This window comes from Neocloeon triangulifer, unplaced genomic scaffold (assembly GCF_031216515.1).
Source record: "Neocloeon triangulifer isolate White Clay Creek 2 clone unplaced genomic scaffold, ASM3121651v1 ptg000002l, whole genome shotgun sequence".
NCBI classification, from domain to species: domain Eukaryota; kingdom Metazoa; phylum Arthropoda; class Insecta; order Ephemeroptera; family Baetidae; genus Neocloeon; species Neocloeon triangulifer.
In genome coordinates this window covers 2,268,491-2,288,562 of record NW_026775545.1, presented here as the reverse complement: position 1 = coordinate 2,288,562, position 20,072 = coordinate 2,268,491, and the positions used below count along the sequence as shown (strand labels likewise).

At 38.6% G+C, this 20,072-nt stretch overlaps 2 protein-coding genes across 5 annotated transcripts; one reads left to right on the top strand and one right to left on the bottom strand.

The window, feature by feature from the left end:
* The first annotated feature begins 13 nt into the window (after positions 1-13).
* Positions 14-4,207, top strand: LOC132205372 (neuronal membrane glycoprotein M6-a). Of its 2 annotated transcripts, XM_059634385.1 has the most exons (6): positions 14-141; positions 366-457; positions 2,224-2,383; positions 2,701-3,011; positions 3,072-3,217; positions 3,277-4,206. In XM_059634385.1, the coding sequence occupies exons 2-6, from the start codon at positions 454-456 to the stop codon at positions 3,403-3,405; spliced, it is 750 nt and encodes a 249-aa protein (XP_059490368.1). In that variant the 5' UTR covers positions 14-141; positions 366-453; the 3' UTR covers positions 3,406-4,206. The 2 variants fall into 2 exon arrangements, with proteins under 2 accessions (XP_059490368.1, XP_059490367.1); XM_059634384.1 differs by lacking the exons at positions 14-141; positions 366-457 and adding an exon at positions 1,488-1,675 and having other exon boundaries at positions 3,277-4,207.
* LOC132205371 (calsyntenin-1) lies at positions 4,178-19,563 on the bottom strand. Of its 3 annotated transcripts, XM_059634381.1 has the most exons (16): positions 19,308-19,563; positions 18,637-18,797; positions 18,106-18,233; positions 17,463-17,818; positions 17,181-17,372; positions 16,851-17,111; positions 16,669-16,796; positions 16,290-16,498; positions 15,569-16,235; positions 15,394-15,510; positions 14,995-15,220; positions 14,540-14,933; positions 11,515-14,457; positions 11,324-11,463; positions 4,964-5,095; positions 4,178-4,552 (listed from the first exon to the last, which is right to left on the bottom strand). In XM_059634381.1, exons 1-12 carry the CDS (start codon positions 19,384-19,386, stop codon positions 14,542-14,544), a joined length of 2,916 nt encoding a protein of 971 aa, XP_059490364.1. In that variant the 5' UTR covers positions 19,387-19,563; the 3' UTR covers positions 4,178-4,552; positions 4,964-5,095; positions 11,324-11,463; positions 11,515-14,457; positions 14,540-14,541. The 3 variants fall into 3 exon arrangements, with proteins under 3 accessions (XP_059490364.1, XP_059490363.1, XP_059490365.1); XM_059634380.1 differs by having other exon boundaries at positions 11,324-14,457; XM_059634382.1 differs by having other exon boundaries at positions 11,324-14,457; positions 18,637-18,794.
* Positions 19,564-20,072: the final 509 nt, after the last annotated feature.

Here is a 20,072-nt window from a genome sequence, read left to right as displayed (position 1 = left end):
GTGACCAGCCAGTTCACAAGTATGAACAGTGGTACAAACCTGCGCATAGGAGTGAACAGGCCGTGTTGTCCAGATTTCATGGCGTCGAACGGAGTTTCCTAGGGAAAGTGTCTCCGTTTCACCCTTTTTTGCTTTTAACTGGTGAGTTTTGAAAATTCTTGAGGTGGAAATTGCATGTCCGTACAAGTATTTGTCCGCGTTCGTCCGAGGGTGGAGGAAAAACGGAAAAGCACCTGTTGTTTCGGTGCTTGGTGAACGGAGACGGGGGGGGGGCTGGGTTTGTATTTGTACACAAACAAACGTGCAATTTAGCGTCTCTTCCCAAATTGGCCGTGAACCGCGACTAAATATTGGCTGGTTTGCAGAATGAGACTGATCTGACGACTCTCTGGCAGCCACCGTTGACAGCTGAACTCTCCGTCCAAGAAGTGAATTGCATTTCAGAACTGAAAAATGGGTAAGACAACACCCTTTTCCTGGGGCATTTAAATTTGCATTCCATTCATGACTCGATGTATTGTGACAGAGTGCAATGTTAAGCGCGAGAGTGACTCACATGAAGGTGAAATCCTTGGAAATATTATTTATTGCAATGAAATTTTATCGTATCCGAGGATTTGAAATAGTTTATATTACAAAATGAAAATTTATTTTTAATGACAAATAATAATTTGGTAGAAAATCCGTTTTATCAGATTTTTATAAATAATGCTCCTAAAAGAATTAAAATAAATAAAAATATTTATACGAAGGAAGGCAAAAGTGTGTTTGAAAATCTTTTGAGATAATATTTTTTGAATTTAAAAATTTCACAAATTCATTTTTTAGTTGAATTGTACGATCGAGGATTGATTCATGATGATTTGAATTTAAAGTCAGCTTTTCCTCAATGGTTTTTGTGAGTTGTTTGTTGTTAAAGAAAAAAACAATTATCCTTTTTTAAACAACTAACAACTCACAAAACCCATCGAGGAAAAGCTGACTTTAAATTCAAATCACCACAAAAAATATTTTTTTACTTCTCTTTTTGAAATTGTTTTTCTCGTTAAAATCCTTGTGATATTTGATCTATTTTTGTTTCTTTATTGTATTGAGGATAAATGTGTTCTAATTTGAATTTAAGAGGTTCAAATTTGACAAAGAGAGCGTGCCGAATGGGAGAAACCTTCTTTGAAAAAAAAATAATAATGTGACTAATCTTGAGTTGAGACTAATTGTGTCAGCAACGTCACAGGAAATGTGCAGTTACTCCAATTTAGCATGGCTTTAACGACGCTGCCTTGCTCGAGAGGAAAAAGCGGAGTAAATTAATTAGATTTTCCTAAGTGTATTTTGAAGTTTTTTAATTAAAAAAAAATATAATTATTGAATTTAAAAGATAATATTTAGAGCACGTGGAGATAATCCGAGCTGTTTTGAATGGGAGCCGCGGGCAGCACCGGTGTCGGGAATTAATCTTATCTGGGCGTGTGAAGTTGTGAGAAACGCGTCGAGTGTGACACTCACAAGTCAGTCATTCGGACGCGAGGGCAACGTGCAGGAGACCCGAAATAATTAATGGCAGACCGCCGTCGGTGGACGACGCACCTGGAGGATGAGGAGCCGGAGGCCGAGGCGCTCAACACCTCGCAGGACCTCTACCCCTCTTACTCGCAGGACCAACTCTACAAATCCGGTGCCTTTTTTTATTTTTTCAACTGACTCACGCAATAATCGTTATCTCGCAAACGCATTTATCTTATTTGGCATGATTCTTCTTGCAAACAGTTTTATTCATTCTTTCATAAATTCGTTCTCCTTCCTTTTTTTTTTTATTTATTTTCATTTATATTTTCAAAAGTTTTGATTTTGTTTATCAGTTGCCTTATTAATTTGAAAAGTTAAAAATTAATTTAATTTTTTTATTTCTTTTCACTGAAATATTTCCGACGTTCTTGAGTAATTTAATAAAACGAATCTGAGTATTGAAGAGAAGCGATTTAAAATGTAGATAAATTTACGCTCTGCCGGCCAAGCGAAAGGCCAAACAACAGGTCAAAGAACCTCGTCTGTTTAATAGGAAACGAGGGCTTCTCAAATGACCCACTCGGTGCGCACTTGTCTCGTTTCACCTCCACTTGTTGTTTAAAATGCAGAAGGTCATGAGTGGAAAAATAAACATATTATCAGCCCAATTTGGAAAATACCAAAATATTTCTGACGGTTTTATTTGTAAAATTACAGGTGGATGCTGCGCCGATTTGCAGGGCAGGCTGCCCTACGCCACCCTCATTGCCACAGTCATGTGCGTGTCAGGGGTCGGCATATTTTGCTTCACCATCTACAGAGGTGCCACTCTCACGTCACTCATGTTTGAGCATGTCTTCCACTTCCGGCTGACATGGTAAGTCAGTTTTTAATGCCTCGGTGAATTCAATTCAAACAATTTTTTACGAGTGAAAAATAAAATTAATTTATTCGGGAATGTCCAATATAGAGAGAAAAAAACAAAGAAATTTCATTATCAGGAAATTTTAAATGTGTCCGTGAATTCAATTCAAACTTTTTTCTAACAAAAGTAAAAAAACACATTAAATAATTATTTATTTCAATGCCCGATTTGAAGAAGAACAAAAATATAAGTGCTGTAATATAATTTATTTTTTATTTTTAAATCACTCAAAAAATCCAGTTCTATTTTAATTTTATCAACTTTTTCAGGTTGGAGCCTACACAGTTGGGTTTGGTGATTGGTGCCGCGTCGATGGCCGCCCTCGGCCTCATGATGCTCTTCATCGGCTGCCTGGCCACAGGTGCCACCAGACGCAAGGTGTACCGAGGTCACACGAGCAGGGTCGGAGGGCGAGTGACCTGCGCCATCTTCATGGTGCTCACTTACACCCTTCAGCTGGCGTGGCTGGCCGTTCTCATTCTGCTGGTGCTGGTCGCTGCCACGTACTCCACCTTCAAAGCTCTCTGCAACGACAAATTCACCCACCCTGAAATTGAGTGCATCAATTTTGAAATGTTCCGTAAGTTTTCAATATTTCGGCAATTATAAAACCTTTATTTGTGAAATTTGAATATTTCAGACTTTTTCTTCCCGAAGAACACACCAATCGATGACTTGAAGGTCTGCCAGCAAGAAGCGACCGAGTTTTGCAAAGACTACGTCAAGAACGCCGAGCTGATGGCCTACCTGGCTGCAATCTCCTGCATCATTGTCATTTTGAGTTTGGTGAGTTTTTTTTTTTAAATTTTATCGTTTACATTATTTATAATTATTTTTTACTTCAGATTCACTACTTGATGTGTCTCTCTGCAAACTATGCCCATATTCGAGACCAGGAGAAATTCCAAGACTTCCAGGAGATGCAATTCATCACCGATCCAGACAGCCACATGGCCTCTAAGGAGCGCTTCTAGGATACAGCCAGAGAAATCTTCAGGCGAGGGGTGCACCAGCCTAGAGTGTGACATCGGCGCACCGCTTCCTGGACATTTCTTTGACCTCGGAAGAAAATCTCTCGACTTTGTAAATACTGAAAACGGGCAGCTTCCTTTGTTCCTTCGGAAGTTCGGCCACAAGTTTTTTTATCACAAGTATTACGGAATCGCCAATTTGTTCTTAGCAATGGCTATTGACTGAATTCGAGCAAGTTGGAAGTGGCCAGTCGTCCAATTTATACCTTTGCCGAGAATTTAATTATGGAGATTTACTTTGGAAAATTTTTCAGTTAATTGAAATAAAAATTTAGATTATTCTGTGGGTCTTACATCCATTTCTGTTCTAAAGAAGCAATATTTTTGTCCATTGAAAAAGATAAACTTGAATAATCCAGTGTGCGAATCATTCAGTCAATATCCATTTTTGGCACAATTTTGGTGAGCCAGTGTTGTTCTTCAAAAATGGGTCTCTTTAAACTATAATCAAATCAGCACTGACACTTTGGAAGGAAAGTGCGTGAAAATTGAATCGAGTCAAAATTGTCACAGCTATCTTCTTGGTTAGTTCTAGATTAGCAAGTAACGTAACTCACGAGTGCCTCTCAGACGCAAAGGCGGAAAGACTGTAAATAAATCTTTTTTTAACATTTAGCAATGTATGACATTCTGTGCAACAATCTTATACAATGAATTGCATTTAGCCGACTTAGATCCTTGTGATTGCATATTATTTTTAATAAAACGCAGCAGCTCTTGTATTAACAATTTTAATTTTATTTCCTATCTACAGAGTCTACCATAAATAAATTACAACCACCAACCACCTTAAACTAAAATCATATCAAATTTGGCACAATTCCTTAATTTCAAGCTCTGAGAAAGGGCGATCCAGGTCGAATGGAACCAGTCCTGAGGGTGGGCAGGTTTTGGCTCAGTCGCAGCTGAATGTTGGCGAGCAGGGCGCGCTCGTGGGGGAATTGGTGGAAAAAGCGCGGCTCGTTGCTGACGAAGGACGCGGCAAACGCTTCCAATTCGGGCCCGGACAAAACGTCGGCAGGTTCTGTTTCGGGCTGAAGGGAGTGCAACTCTTGCAACTGGGAATCGTCGGTCACATACTCCGTAGCAGCTGAAATCAATTTTTTTCACGGAATTATTATTTTGTTTATTTCTTATTGTATTGTTCTATCATTACAAAATTATTATTGTTTCATTCTACTAAAATTGAACAAGCTTTAAAATTACATAAAATAATTCAGTTATTAATTTGCTGTATATATTAAATATTGATAATTTTTCTTGTTTCTGTATTACTCGCAACACTTTTTTTTTTGGAAATTATAACATTTAAATTAAACGAAATTCTAATTAAAAATTATAATGTGTTGATCAATGATTTAAAAATATCAATTTCTGAAATCATTTTAAAAAATTCGGTCAAAATTATTTCAGTAATCAAGAATTGCAATAATATTCTTTCTCTTTATAGTTTATTGAATTATTAAAATTTGAAACTCTTTAATTTTATTGTCAAGCTTACCTGACATCAGGTCAATTCCCTGCGAATATGTGTGTGTTGGCGAAACAAACCGGAAAGTCATTTGGGGGTTGATGGGGACGGCCAGGGCTGGAGCCAAGAGGGCAAGAGCGGCGAAAGCAATTAGCTCCATGTCTGCGAATCGCAAGGAAATATTAACATTTCGTCGAATTCACACTACTTTTAACACTTTCATTTTCAAAGGTCAAAATCAAGGAAAATGAAAAAAAAAGTGGAGCCGTTTACGTGTTTTTCTCTCAGGTGCGTAATTTTCTCACACCGAAACGAGTTAAGCTACCGTTTTTATTGCCGAGTCACGAAACTCTCTCGTAACAAACTAATCGTTTTTTCATTTACATTTTTCCACCAATTAAAATTGCGCGCACCGAGAGTGATAAGTGGCGAGTAATTGTGTTGGAGAAAAACGAAACAACACATGCTGAGACGCTGCTTTTTTCCACACCCGCCTCGCGAAAAAAAGCCCGCGACGGCCAATCAATCAAACTCGATCACTTCGATCACAGCGAGGAAAATCATCAATCAAAAGCTGTTCACTCTTGGCGCGACCTTTGCGCAGACCGGCCCTTGTGTTTAATAATCAGGGCATTAAAAGTGAATTTGTCAATGCACTTGAACCTTTCTAAATATGCCAATATAATAATTTTTTTGTCTTCAATTCCAAGCAAATAATTGAGACATGTTGATGAATAACAAGCCACTTTTCAATTTAATATCTTTCTCTTTTTTAATTGCGCGTTTACTTCGATTCTTCGAAAATGATATTGCAGATTTATTACACCCCGTTTTAATAAAAGTGTTATTTCAAAATCGCGCAGGTGAGAATTATAGGAGAGATGCGCGAAGTTTAATTCAACCTTGGCTCGATTTCATTGCGCGCGCCCTTTCAACAATTGCCAAGTTTAGATAATTATCACTCCTGCGAGTTGTGGCACTAACGGGCTTTAATTTATCTGGTTTATGGGTTCTCCGCTTTTGACGCAAAAAGTAACCGAATTTTTGTAATCATTGATCCGAATCGGCAATTAAACTTGTCGGGTAAAATAAGAAGTGTGCCGCCAATAAAAATGTTTAATCAATTCGATTGACAATTACACAGATTTTTATCAAACTCATACAAGGTTCAATTTTTGAAATAAAACTTCTTTTCCCCAAAGCATCATAAAAGCTAATAAAAATTGTCGTGGTTGTGATAAGTACAAAAATACAAACAAATTTTTATTATATTTCATACATCTTCTGGAATATAAGGTATAAAATTATTACAATTTAAAAAAATAATTACAATATAGCATGAACTGCATGATTTCAAATTTTTTTTGTAGATTTTTCAAACTTTAATTTGAGTGATTTGAAACAAATATTAAAAATAATCATCAAGTTATTCATCTTTTGTTATGCTGATTCAAATTACTTTTTCAACTTAATGGGCACTATTCTCTTGACTTATTGTTAGTTCTCCAGTAAAAAGATATCCCGGGATAAAAAAACCCTATTTATTTTAATTTTATTTCATTTTTACAACTAGTACAGCACTGTTTTGTTTTCTTTATACAGAAATTGAAAAAAAAAATTAAATTAAAATATTTATGCGACAGTTTTGTCTCAATATTTATTTGAAGACTATTTTTTAACAATCCAATTTTTTCTTTTAATATTTTTGCCATTGGTGCATATTTTTAGAAACTGCACCCTTTCTGCCTCTCATTTTTGAATAATTGATGAAGATGAATTAACTTTGTTGTCATATAGTAATAAACATTTTGCTCTTAAAATTGTTTATATAAGCCACTTTTGCTACAGGACTTAATTTTAGCCTGAGGTCGATCAGAATTTTTCATGAATCGCGGTCATTGCATTTTTTTTTTGCGCTATTATTTCACTTCCAGACGAAAAATTAACATTTTAAAGCACAAACTCTGTGCACAAAGTTAAATAATTTCACATGCTTATTTGTTTAAAAAAGCCTGATGGTCATTAGAGATTAAGGCGCGCGTGCACCCAAGCGCCTTCTGCTTCTCTCTTTCTCTCCCCGAAATTATTTCAAAACGAGCAAATGCGCAATGAATTAATTGAAGGCGACTTTTTGAGCAACTCGATACGTTTAATAATAGTAATAATAATAAAATTCTCTCTCGGCGCAGGTCGTGATTCTGGTGTTAAAAAAAATCGTCGGCGAGCCATTCGGAGAAACACGATCTTTTCTTTTATATTATTTGTCACACGAGAGCCGCCGCGATCTTTTAACACTCTTGTTATAATCGCGCAGAGAAAGAATATTTTTTCAGCAAGCGTCGTGTTGTTATTGCTTCACACGTACACCTGAGAGATCGTGATGCGATGATAAAAATGTATTCGATTTGTGCGTTTTGCTCAATGAGCAACGAGCTGGAAAATTTGCACAAAAATTAATTTGACATATCTGACTTGCATGAACCGGTGTGAGTATATTTCACTGACTAAATCATGATATCTTCAAGTGGAAGAAATTTAATTAGTCCTCCAAAGATATATATTTGATATTATTAAAAAAACTTATAAATTTATTTCACAAATTTACCTTTTCTTAACAATTGTTTGGTGATGCAAACGTATTGAAATTGAAATTTTAAAATTTAAACTTGAATAAAACAGCAATGTAAACACACCAAGACAAACACAATTATCATTTTGAAAATATTTTAACATTATTCTGAGATTAAAATCAATTTTATTTTATTTTTTCTTTTAAATCCACTAAATTATTTTATTTTTCAATTTTAATTCGTATTACTTGCACGTGTCTGTTAATTTCCTTTTATTGCTGTTTTAATTCAAATATAATTTATATAATTAATTAATTTCATCCGTCCAGATCTTCCGCAATTTCTGCGGACAAGGCCGTGTTTTCTCTGTCGTCTCGTGTCTCGTCTCGCTTGGAGTTGCACGTTAAGTAAGCAACTAATTTAATTATGCAAACAATGCAAAACACATGCGTGGGAATGAAAAAATTACTTTGGTATGGCCTCCTCAGCAGTCAAGTGTGTTTTACGACACTTTTGCATTCTTTTGGCCTTTTTCACAAATTTACCGTCTGCGCAATTTTCTGCAAAAGGTTGAATAAACCTGATCGTATCATGTGTGCCGCCATTTCTTTAAAAAAGTCGAGCATTATTAATTTTCTTGTTTGCATTGAGCCGCCGAGGAACAAATAAATAAAAATAAAGAGACGCGCGCGCTCGACTTCATCTCTCTCACTCGCGGGAAGGAAAATCAAGTTTGTTGGGTGGATTAATTTTTACAAACGGCGGAGCGGTCGGCCTTGAATCTGAATGTTCCAGCATGATGATCCATCGGCGCACGTAGGATTCACAGAATATTATGCTCTGCTCCACCGCAGCGTCTGTTTGTTAGACGAGATAATTTGCTTTGAACCAGGAAAAGGAGACACGACTTTTAAAGTGGCTCGCAAATCGACAAATTAAAACACTAGGAAGCATAAAAAAAGAGACAAAACCTGCAACCATTAATTAAATAGCCAAGGACAGAGAAACTTGTCGGATAATTTTTCACTACAAACTGTAGCAAAGTAACTAAATAATAAAATCAATAATAATATTTTTATTCAAAAACTTTTAAAATTGATTTTAGAAAAAGTTTATTTTTTTTTAGTTTTTTAGAGCTATCAAAAGTTGATTGTAAACATCACAATCAATAATTAAAATTCCATTTAAAATTTGTATAGGATGAAATTTTTAAAAGATTTTGAATTTTCATGAATTTGGATTTTACCCCTGCACGCGTTCGTAATATATAGCGACTCGAGACAATACATTGATCTCACCTGATTCATACTTTATTTATGCCCTAGGTCGAGACCTTTCCCAGCGGCATGCGATTTCCAAGGCTGCCTATTTCACGACGACGACCGCGTGCCACCGCTAATTATGCATGGAAATAAATTGTGTGATCGCGGCACTCGCGACATTCCGCGCTCGTGAGCCGCAAATTCGACTCGGTGACCCCCGACCTCTGCCACAGAGTCAAGCACGTGTGTGCGACTCTCTGATACGGCTAATGAGAACTAATTTGAGTGCTTTGGAGAACAAGAGACAAGCGCCAAAACACTCCTAATCGATTTCAAAATGATGTGCTTACGAAATTTTTCATTTTGAAATATATTTTTACTCAATCGGCGTTCAGTTTATTTTCAACAAAATAAATTACTTATATATCTTACAATTTTAAGATATATTAGAGAAATTTTTAAACTTATATTTTAATTTTACAAAATGCTTTTATTGAATATAATTATTTTAAACTTATAATAAATAGACAATTGTAATTTTTGTCCACAGATTTTCCTAATGCTTTTTATTAAAATGTATCGTATTACAATTTATTTAGTTTTTCTGGAAATTAGAATTTTTTCAAGTAAGTAGAATTTAAAATGATTATAAATATGGAAATATTTAAGAACGTTTCTTGAAGTTATAATTTTCAATTTCGCAATTGATATTAAAATTATATAAAAATTAAATGAATTTTTAATCAAGATTAATATAGAAAAATTAGCTTCTGTGAAATCAATCGACTCCCATTGATCGTGTGTTGCATAAACTGCTGCCACTTTTTCTTGCCCTTAATCGAAACGCTGTAATTGTCTTCAAAAGTCACCCCTTTCATGGACAGCTACTGCAGCACTCAATTAAAAAACAATCGCGGCGGTGCAAATTGCTTTTTACGACTCCCCCGCGGACACGAGAGTTTCTTTATTAATCGCTGGCGGCCGCACAAAAGCGAGCCATATACATAAAACCATACAAAACGAATCTCTCTCCTGCATTGAAAATATATATTTTATATTTAGTTATTGTTCTCCGGCTGGAAATCGAATCGCGTAACAACACGTGGATTTATTACGGATCTTGGTGGAAATTTTTTAATTTCAAATAAGCCGAGTGGTGTGCGGGGGCGAGGTCGAGAGAGTAATTACATTGGCCCGCGGCGGGGCGAAAAAAAAAATGCCACCGCGCGCGGTTCCATTATTCAACGCAACGCCCCGCCGTGATTAATCGTTGTTGCAATTTTATCTCGGGCGCTCCTAAGCTGCAAATTCGAGGGACAGATGCGAGAAGTCGATAGGCACCGATGAATAATAAAGAGTAATAATAAGGAGGGGTAAAATAATATATGAGTACAGGCAACCTTGCCCTCGAGATTGACACGATATCGAATGTCAATTTGGTTGCACTTTAAATTTAAAGAATAATGATCGGTAAAAAAACTCATTCATTGAAAAGAAAAAAAAGTTTTTACAGATTAGAGGTCAATTCTTATTTTCCCGTCATAATTTTCTATTTATGTAGGATCAATTTCTATAAAAATTAAAAGTTTTTTTTAATTAATCCAGTTATTTATAATTAGGTACTTTTTGAACTTATAATTTCTACTTTACTTAAAATTAGTTCAAGACACATTTGAAAGGAATAAAATTATGTCTGAATTACACTATAGTTACCAAAATTAATTAAATGAAACTCCCTCCCCCCAAAAAGAAACTTGATGTTGGATTAAAAATTTATGATTATTTTTCCCTTCTTTAATCTGAACTCTCTTATTTGAATTAATTAACTTTTAATATTTCTCCTTTCATCATTTTTGCAGGTTATTTCCAAACAATACATTTAATTTTTCACACTTCACACATGCATACATAGAAATAATTCGTAGAATTAAAAAAGGAAAAAAGAATCGTTTTGAATACAAAATTTAATTATTCAACTCTATAGCACTCTATAGCATTAAAACATTATCGATTAAAAAAAATATTTTGAATCTTGAATTTAATTCAAAGAGTCAAAAGAATCAATAATTTTTTGTTTGAATGTAAATTATTCTAAAAAATCTGTGCTCGGTATTTGATGTATTGGTAAAAATTTAAAATGTTTCTTTTTTAATAATATTTTTTTTGGTTCAACTTGGATTCCCAGTAAACAATTTTATCCAAATCCATTCCCAAATCTAAAATCATGTTTTGCCAATTACAAATTAATATAAGAAATTTGATAATAATAAAAGAACCAGTCAGCATCACAAAATGAGAACAAAACTGGTAGCTTTTCTATAACAACAATATTTTTTAGCAAGGGCAAGCCAGTTTTTTTTTACTTGATTTAATAAATCAATAAATTGCAGCTCCCCAGATTGCTGAATTAAAATTTTAATTATATGTAAATAAATAAATAATATTTTATCTTCATGTTTGAGAAATCCAGCGAAATAGGCGGCGGAAAACGAAAAATATCGGTCCCCTGTTCAATCAAAACCCAAACTTTTCACAAATGGATCCCCGGGGAAACTTACCTAGAGGTGGTTTGGTCCCCAAGCGCGGTTCTCACCAAATGCCGAGATTTACTTTGCTGCACCTGTTGCAGAACTCCACACGCCTTTTTCCCTCCTCCCGCGGCAGTGGAGGCGACCAGAGCGGCCACCACTGCTGCTGGCTAATGATAAAAATATTATGCACACACAATCTCATCATCATAGGCACACACACGAGCCGAGTTTGCGGCGGAACGATCTCTTTCAAATTGACTCGTTGCGTCCAGCTGGGTGCCTTTTGTGCTAAAAATTATCGCGCCCACTTCCTGCATCTCGGGCCAGTGATAATAATTAAACAATTATTGCGAGTTGGAACAAATTTCTTCATTTTTTGGCAGCGAACCCATTTCAAAAGCGCTAACCTTTCAGCCCTAATGATCAGGCGTGTGCCCTTTTCATGTTATTTGAGAATGGCCGATTGCCAAAAAAAGTTGAGGATTGATTTTCGAGGCAGGAGAGTAAAAGTCGGTTCTTGTACCTTATACTGGGTGTAAGGCTTTTATTTGTAGATAATGGATTTTACATTGTTGTCAGTTAGGATAGAGGTGTGTGTTTTGTTACAGCAATTCAATTAATACTTTTCATTTTCGTTATACAAGTTTAATTAAAATTCATATCGTAGATTTATGTGTATAATATATAATGCGTCAGAGCTGAGGAAAAAATAGACCATCATTAATGTAAAAAAATACAAACGAAACCCACCAGCGACGGAAAACGAACCAAACGGTTAAAAAATCACACTCGATATTGCACAGATATAGAGATACAGGTTGGATTATTATCATCTATTTATTGATTCAAAAACTTCTTCTTCCCGCTGTGAAAAATGCGTGTGTTGGTGTGTTTGCTTTTTCATCGCGCGACACTTGGGGACAAATTTTTTAGCATAGTTTCGCCTACACCCGTCCATAAATATACAAACAAACAGGCAGTTTCTCATCTAATACACGTGTATCTTTTTAAGTATTTTTCATTTATAACCTTATATTTTTATTTTACAACATACTTAAGCAACTGGGTGTGTCTTTTTTTCAACCGGGAATACTTATTATTTTCCGTGTCAAATTTTTATTCAATACATTTTTTTTGTCAACTTCCTGAGTCACTTTAAAAAATAATTATTCTTTCGACTAATACTTTTCATTTTTCGTAAGAGTGTGTGTGTTTTTGTGTGTGTATATAATACGCAGTTTAATATAATTTTTCCTTATTAAGTACACCGAGTGGACAATCGAAACATCAACGGACACAGTGTGTAATGAATTAATTATATAAACTGTCAATTAACCGACGAGTGCGTGCGTTAAGGGCGCCCACCGCTCGTCACCTAGAAACACCGATCGATTTTTAATTTAGCCGAGAGGGGTGGCCAAGATAGAAAGAAAACGAATGAAAGAGAAGCGGATTTGTGCTCGAGCCGCCCCTCTCCTGCTGGAATGTCCATAAAAACTTCTGGGGAGGCTTTTTAATTCTGCTTGCAAGTGAGAAGAGAAAGGGTGATTGATTAGTAATTTAATTCGAGTGCTATTCTCCTTGGCAAGCCCGCTAGGTTAGCCTACCTAATCTTTTCAAAATACTCAAATAAAAACAGCAGTCTATAAATATTATTATTAGTGTGTAGAATCATAAACGCGCGCGTGTGTGTTCAAATATAGTATTATTATAATATGCCGTTAAGTAATAATTCAATTAGGTGTGTCGTGTCGTGTGTGTTTATATAAATTCATCTCACCACTAAGTAGTTATTCTCTTATTAAAGTTATTATCCCACACCCTAAATTAGATTATTAAACAGACGAGCGCCTTTTTTACTTTGTGTAATGCCGTTTTTTTTAAGAGACCCCCCAGAGCGTTGGCAAATTTCGCCGATTTCCGGCTCCCCTCAGGAGGGTAAGACTTTTCAAAATTAAAAGTATTAGGTAATTAATTAGGAAATGCAATTACTGGCGCCACTCACGACCGAGGACCCTGGAAGAAAATTGGTCTTAGCGAGCTTCAGTCAAAAATGGCAACCGACTTCTGATTTTTTTTTTATTCATTTCAAGAGCCTCGAGAGGAGTTCCGAATATCAAAGAGCGAAATGAGGAAAATTCTCGGGGGGCCTCGAGCGAAATATCTTTTTATTAAGCAGATTCAAATTAGTTTGGATAGAGAAAAGTAATTCCTCCTGCCAGTGTAAAGTTCAAAGCTTCAATAAATGCGCCTTCCTCTTGTTGATTTGCATCTTTACTCAAAATATAATCATTTAACTCCTACCTTAAAACCTACAGAAAGTTAAATTAATTAGTTATCTTGCCTCGTTATTATTTTTGCTACTTTTCGTTAAGTATGTTAATCGTCAAAGAGTGAGGAAACTCAGCAGACAAAACAAGACAGCGCTAGTCAAGCAAAAAATGGACGGTTTTAGTTACAAGTGCTGCCCGTCTCAACAACCGAATAAGCTCCTTCTCCACTTTTTAGAGTGTACAAGTGATTTTAGAGTGTCATTATGTGTGTGTGTGGCGTGTGTACATATACATACGAGTGTCTTTTTATTTGTTATAAAAATAACCGGGGGCCAATTGAAGCTTCAAATTTTACTTCTGTCGTGTTTGATTCATGTGCAAAGTTGTGCTCGAGGAGTAACAAGGACCAAATGCTAATTAATACTAAAGCAGCAGCCTTGCGCGAGTTAACGGAAAAATAGGAAATTTCTCAAAAAAATAATAATAAATCCTCATTTGCCTTTTTAAGGCGCCAATGAGACGTCATATATAGATAGAGAGAGATAGTTTTTTTAACACTTTTAAAAAACGGCTGCCGAGCTGATATGCATAATTATTAATTCAGAACCCAATCATTACAACTAATCAGTGTTTAAGTTCAAAGCCATCACAATCGAGCGCGAAAACCAAAAAATGGGCCGAGAATGGCACTGGCATGGCGAAAATCAGGGACAGACTGACTATGCTATGGCACTAACAGAGTGTTGGACCCTCGCGTGGATCAACTAAGTAAGACAAGCAGCAGCGTCTAATCAAATATAAGACTGCTTATACTTAATAAGTAAGGAACTTGCGCGAGTGGCTGGCAAACTGGCGACTCCTTCAAGTTCCTGATCCACCTGCGACGACCTGAAACAGACAAATTTCAAACCCGTTAGATTTGATGTCAAATTCAAACAATATTATTGAAAAAAGTTGTGAAAAAAATTACCTCTAGATGGAGAGAGTTGAATTGTCCCACTCGAGGTCCTTGCTTTTCTTGTTGCTTGCCTCGTCGTCGACGTCGTCATCATCGCTCGAGTCAAGCTCGTCCCGATAACTCGAATCATCGTCTTCATCCTCGTCAGATGAGTCATTGGGCACGTGGCCGCTCTGGGCTATTTGCGGTCCAGCCTGATTGCCACCAGACTTGGGCCGGTGCGTCTCGGCCAACTCCATGGGGTTGACGGTGATGGTGAGGGCCGAGTCGTCCCACGCCATCTCAGTGTCAGCCAACTCCTCCTGCTGGCTGCGGTGGTGGGCAGCCCTGATCCTGATTACTCCCAGCACAATCATGAACACCAAGAAGCCGACGCAAACTACAATGATGATTGTAACGGCATGGCCTGATAAATGAAATTATTGAGTTAATTCCTTTGAAACTTAGAATTGAAATATTGAACTTACTTCCGGTGGCAACAACGCTCTGTGTGTCTCCCAAGTAAATGTCGTTCAGGGTTTGGGCAGGTTTGATTTCAGCATGGTGCCTGTCCAGTTTGACATGGGCAGGAATAACAGATGGCTCGACAATCACACTGTCCACCTGCTTAGCCACGGGAGAGCTTGAAACGTCAGGGAGCGGTTCCGAGGTGGCGTCAAGCTTGATGGGGGATCGAGGATGGATCACAGTCAGCTGAAATAAATTAAAAACAAATATGTCAATTACTGTATTCAATAAAACATATTCAATGAAGTAGCAGTAGTGGTATCAGCACTGCAGGACTGTCATCAATAAAAATCAGGCGGTGAATCCAATCATCATTTAAGAGAAAAATTTTATAATGTAAATAGGATTTTTCCACTTACGGTCTGCACGTATTCATTGCTTGTGAAGCGGCCGTTCAACTCAGAGCAGATGAGTTTAAATACTCTATTCAAGTAATAAGCCGGCTTCTTATTGGTGTACTGAATTTGTCTCAGTACCTGAAAAATTGCAAAAATTCAAAACTTAATACAAAATTTTAATTCAAGGACTGCAAACCTGTTCGTAGTTGTAAATCATATCAGCTCCAGAAACAACAACACCATCCCTGCTGACCTTGGCAACAATGCCAAACTGGGCCATCATGTTGTCTGGCAGGGTAAGAGTCTCATGGTCGGGATTCAAGGGAGGGTAGACAGAGACGGTGCACGAGTCGAGCTTCTTCTCGATCACAGTCATGGGCTCTCCCTTCTTCCACTCCTTGTTGTTATCCTTGTCTCCAGTTACAGTGATGTGGACGTCAGTGAAGACACGCACGCCCAACCTGAAGTCCTCGTACTCACGAGCAATGTTGCCAGTGCCGTTGACCTCAATCGTGGGCTGCTGTGGCTGCAGAACTTGGATGTAGCTCTCGACGGCCGGCACCTTGACAGGCCTTCCCCTTTCGCAGGTGATGATTGTCGAGATGTGCACATTCCTGCGGCCAGGCGTTGGGAACTCCCTCGAGTTCAGGTATCCCACCTTGCGCAGCAGGACCTCCAAGTTGGTCTTGTTGTCGCCTTCCATGGTGATTTCTGTGAGCTCGCTGTTGGTCAACAGCTCCATTCCAGGCTCCAGAAGCTCCATGGGGGGTACTTCGAGGCTCTCCTTGCACTTGTGCAGACAGGCCAGCACCTCAGGACGCTCATTCTTGTGCAGCAGCACAGCCAAACCAGCAAGATAACCCCTGGAAATGGTTTATGTTTGTGAAATATTCTCTCATTTTTCAAGTAAAACTCACTTGAAGTAATGCTTCATTTTGCCTTCCGAGCCCTGCCAGCAGGCGCCCACAGCCAGGGAGGTGTTGATGCCCTTGGTTGGGTGCAGAGGCCAGTCGTCAATAATTTCAGGATTCTTCTTTTCTGACTTGAATTCCTGGCCGTCAACAAAAAGTTGAACGTCTGGGAATTGGACGGACACAGCGTAATGATGCCACTCGTTGTCACAAACCTGAAATATATTATAAAAAATTTAATAATCCATTACGTTTGAATCTAAAAATATTTTAAATTATTATTTCGACTTCAGCACTGCAGGGTTAGCATCAAAGTTCAGGATGGTGTATTTGTCATCATAAGAAAACAATAATGTGTAAATGAATGAAAATGCAATTAACCAACCTGTGGCAACTTCCATCTCCATTCAGCCGGACGGAAAATGTTGAGATCACCCTCGCTGAAATCTCTTCTCAGCAGCAGAATGAGTCTGCAGTTGCGCACAAACAAAGCGTAATGGTGCCTGTTCATTTCTGTAAACCACACAGGATTAAGGGATTTCCCTCACAACAATCAATTTCCCTTACTGTGGTCGTCAGCAGAACAAATGATGTGTTCCTTAGTGTGGTGGTCGCTGTCAGGGCTCTGCTTGTGCTTCATCCAAGTAGCGACTGTGAATGTGTGGCTCAGCGCCTCGTCGAGGACGGTGTTGGGCACCACAGCTGCGGTGTTACCGTCAAACTCAAAGATCTGGTCAGACTCGTGACCATCGTCGCTGGGCAGATTCTTGGTCCACTCAGTGCTGAGTCCAGGATTGGGCAATAGGTCAACACTCTCAGCACTTGCACCTTAATAAAAAAAAAAATCAAAATTTTAGTAAGCAAGAATGAATGAAAATAGGAAAAAAAAATACATACCACAAAGTTTCCTCTGGCTCTGAACAGAGTAGGTGTCACGGTCGCATCCTTTGCCGATGTGGCTGGTCTGCAGCTTGATACGAGCCTCAACAGTTCTCACATTGCAGGGGACGTCGCACAGGTCAAGATCAGCATCAGGGAAGAGTTCTTCCCTTCCGGTGCCAGGAGCGTAATCAATCCTTTCGGGAATTCCTGAAAAATTCAAAATTAAATTATTAATAATGAGATTGAATTTTGAAAGTATGTCAAAATTAAAATAATATCTTTTCTTTTAAAACTGACCTTTCCATCCAAGTTTGCAGACGCGGTTGACCTTGATAGTGACCATGACCGGAACACTCTGCTTCATGCCACAGTCATAGGCAACCACCGTCAGGATGTGGTTGTGGCTGCGCTCGTAGTCAAGAGCCTCGGTATTGCGAATGACGCCCTCGTTGTCAATGACAAAGGGCTGGTCACTGGTGAGGATCTCGTACTTGCAGACGTCGCCAAATTTAGGCGTGCAGTCGCGGTCAGAGGCCTCCACTCGGACCACCTCCTCATACAACCTGCCCTCGTCAACCTGACGCACATAGCTCGGTTCGAGGAAAGCAGGAGCGTACTCGTTGATGTCAGCCACAGAAATGTGGACAGTGGCGCTGGAAAAAAATTAAATTAATTTTTAGGGATGTTCAATAATTGTTTTAAATTAATTGTCTGTTAATTTCCATTTTCTTTCTATTATTTTAGAGTAAATGTCTGTCATTAAATAAATAATAATCATGATGTTTACACAATTTTGATTTGAAGCTTACTTATGCAGGAAAAGTTATGGTTCAAAACATAATTAGATTTTATGTTCCAAGAAAACAGGTAAGGCCTAATAAGGAAAAAGTGGATGTAGGCCAAGATAAATTACTGGTGAGAGGATTAAGCGCAGACTCACTTTTCACTCTGCTCGCCACTGCAACTGACAGCTGCGATGTCGAATCTGTAGTTTTTTCTCTTCTCGCAGTTCAGGGTCTTCTTTGCCCTGAGTTCGGCTTCACCCTTCTCCTGATCTTTCAAGATGATCTGAAAATGAAAAGCTAGATTTAAAAAAAACGAAATCGTTCCGACATCAAAATTACTGTATTTAAAATAAAGGTTTTTATTTTCAGATGAAAAAAAAAATATCGAATGGATTTTCTCGTTAAAAATTTTCTCTTCAGTGTAATTCCCAGAGGAAGTTGTGTTTCAATCAATGCATTGTGATAACTTTGAGCACGAACAAAAACCTGATTGTTTGCACAACTACTGAGGGAAAATAGAAAAATGTCCCGTGGCTAACCACGAGCAGTTTAATTAGAAGGCTCTTTTCACTTGTGTTATCTTTTTGTTTGCGCTGCGCGCGCTCTGAGCAAACGAACAAAGGAGGAAAATAATAATAATTCTCCTTTCGAGAGCAGGACACAATAATATGAATTTAAAGGGGCACCTCGAAGGGCGCTTCGCCGTGGTGCTTGTTGACGATGCGGAAATTGCAGATGGGGGCTCCGACGCCCCTGATCCTGGGGGTCACCTCCACCAGGGTCTCATTTTCCTTGACGATTCCGTGGTATCCGCTCTCGAGGCTCAGCAAATCCAGCCGCGGCACTGCTGTCGACAAAAAGGAAATTACTTTTCCCGAGAACACGCCAATTAGCGCACAAAGAATTTCCGTATTAGGAAATGATCGAGCAGTGCACCTTTGTTTTTTAGCCCCGCGTAAAGTGCGGCCGCTGGAATACCGGGAAGGACGTCACATAATCACATTCTTCGAATTACTCAATTAAATTATTAAATAAATTTGAAAATAATTAATAAAATCTACAAATTTAGTGAAAAAAACAAATATTTGTGTACGACTCTAATCTCTCATGGGGAAATTCGCGTGAATTCCAGCGAATGGTAACGAAAGGGTTACGTGACGTCATCCCGATGTTTCAGAAGACCGAGTTTACGGGTGACGCATGAAATGGCTGCCTGACCGAATTTCCAACCAAAAGACGACGGTCAGGTCGCTTCAGGCTCAAATTTGAGTCGGCTTGGTTTCAAAATTTGGTAAAAACAACGATTTTGAATTGAACCAAAGTTTCTGGAGAGGCGAAAATTGAAAAAAGGGCGAACCTGCGGCGGGCGGAGAGGTGGCGAGGGAGGCGACCACCGAGCACCACACCAGCAGCACCACCTGAGCGCTGCAAGACATGCTGAATTCTTCTCTGGTTCGGCCGACTCAACGGACTAGAAGATGTGCGAATTTCCTCGTGCGACTCGCCTGCCTATTCGCCTGTGGGCATTTCCGCCGAAATTCGGCCGAGGGACTGACGGGGCTGGCAGTGCTGCGCCGAGATCGAGACTCCTCTCTCAACTGTGGTCTCTGAATGGCAATGGCCGCCCCCGCGCGGCGCCCGCACGAAGCTCACGGCGCGGCCACCTGCGCCGTACCAAGCACACGTGACCTTGCCTTTTCGGCCCGAATTCGCCTCTGTGGGCGCGCTGGGGGTGCCAATTAGGCTGCTCAATCGCACTGGAAAACCTGTTATGACGATTTACGGCAATTTCAATCCGTGTCACCGCTCGTAAAACGTATTCCGAGCCATTTGAGTTTATTAAGCGTTGCCATTTATTTTAGGGCAGGTGCGAAGGAAGCGTGATTGTATATAAAAAAAAATCAGACGAGAAGGGAAAGGGAGGAGTTTTTGCTGGACCAGATTGCTTGCGGTCGGTGAGAGAGGCAGGTGGCTTTTGATTCTTCTCGTTCTCCAGACGGCGGTCGGCCAAAGAAAAAAGAACAAAGCCCCCAAGTTAATACTACGAAAGAAAGGAGGAAAAAGGGGGACGGGGGATTTTTTTGAAGAAGGGATGCGGAGAGGATTTTTCATTCTCCGTGTA

Coding starts and splice junctions, on each gene's coding strand:
- LOC132205372 (XM_059634384.1), top strand. CDS start 1,558: ATGGCAGACCGCCGTCGGTGGACGACGCACCTGGAGGATGAGGAGCCG. Junction 3,012..3,071: donor CATCAATTTTGAAATGTTCC/GTAAGTTTTCAA, acceptor TGAATATTTCAG/ACTTTTTCTTCCCGAAGAAC. Junction 3,218..3,276: donor TCATTGTCATTTTGAGTTTG/GTGAGTTTTTTT, acceptor TTTTTACTTCAG/ATTCACTACTTGATGTGTCT.
- LOC132205371 (XM_059634380.1), bottom strand. CDS start 19,386: ATGTCTTGCAGCGCTCAGGTGGTGCTGCTGGTGTGGTGCTCGGTGGTC. Junction 18,798..19,307: donor CACCTCTCCGCCCGCCGCAG/GTTCGCCCTTTT, acceptor TTTTGTCGACAG/CAGTGCCGCGGCTGGATTTG. Junction 15,511..15,568: donor TGATTTACAACTACGAACAG/GTTTGCAGTCCT, acceptor GCAATTTTTCAG/GTACTGAGACAAATTCAGTA.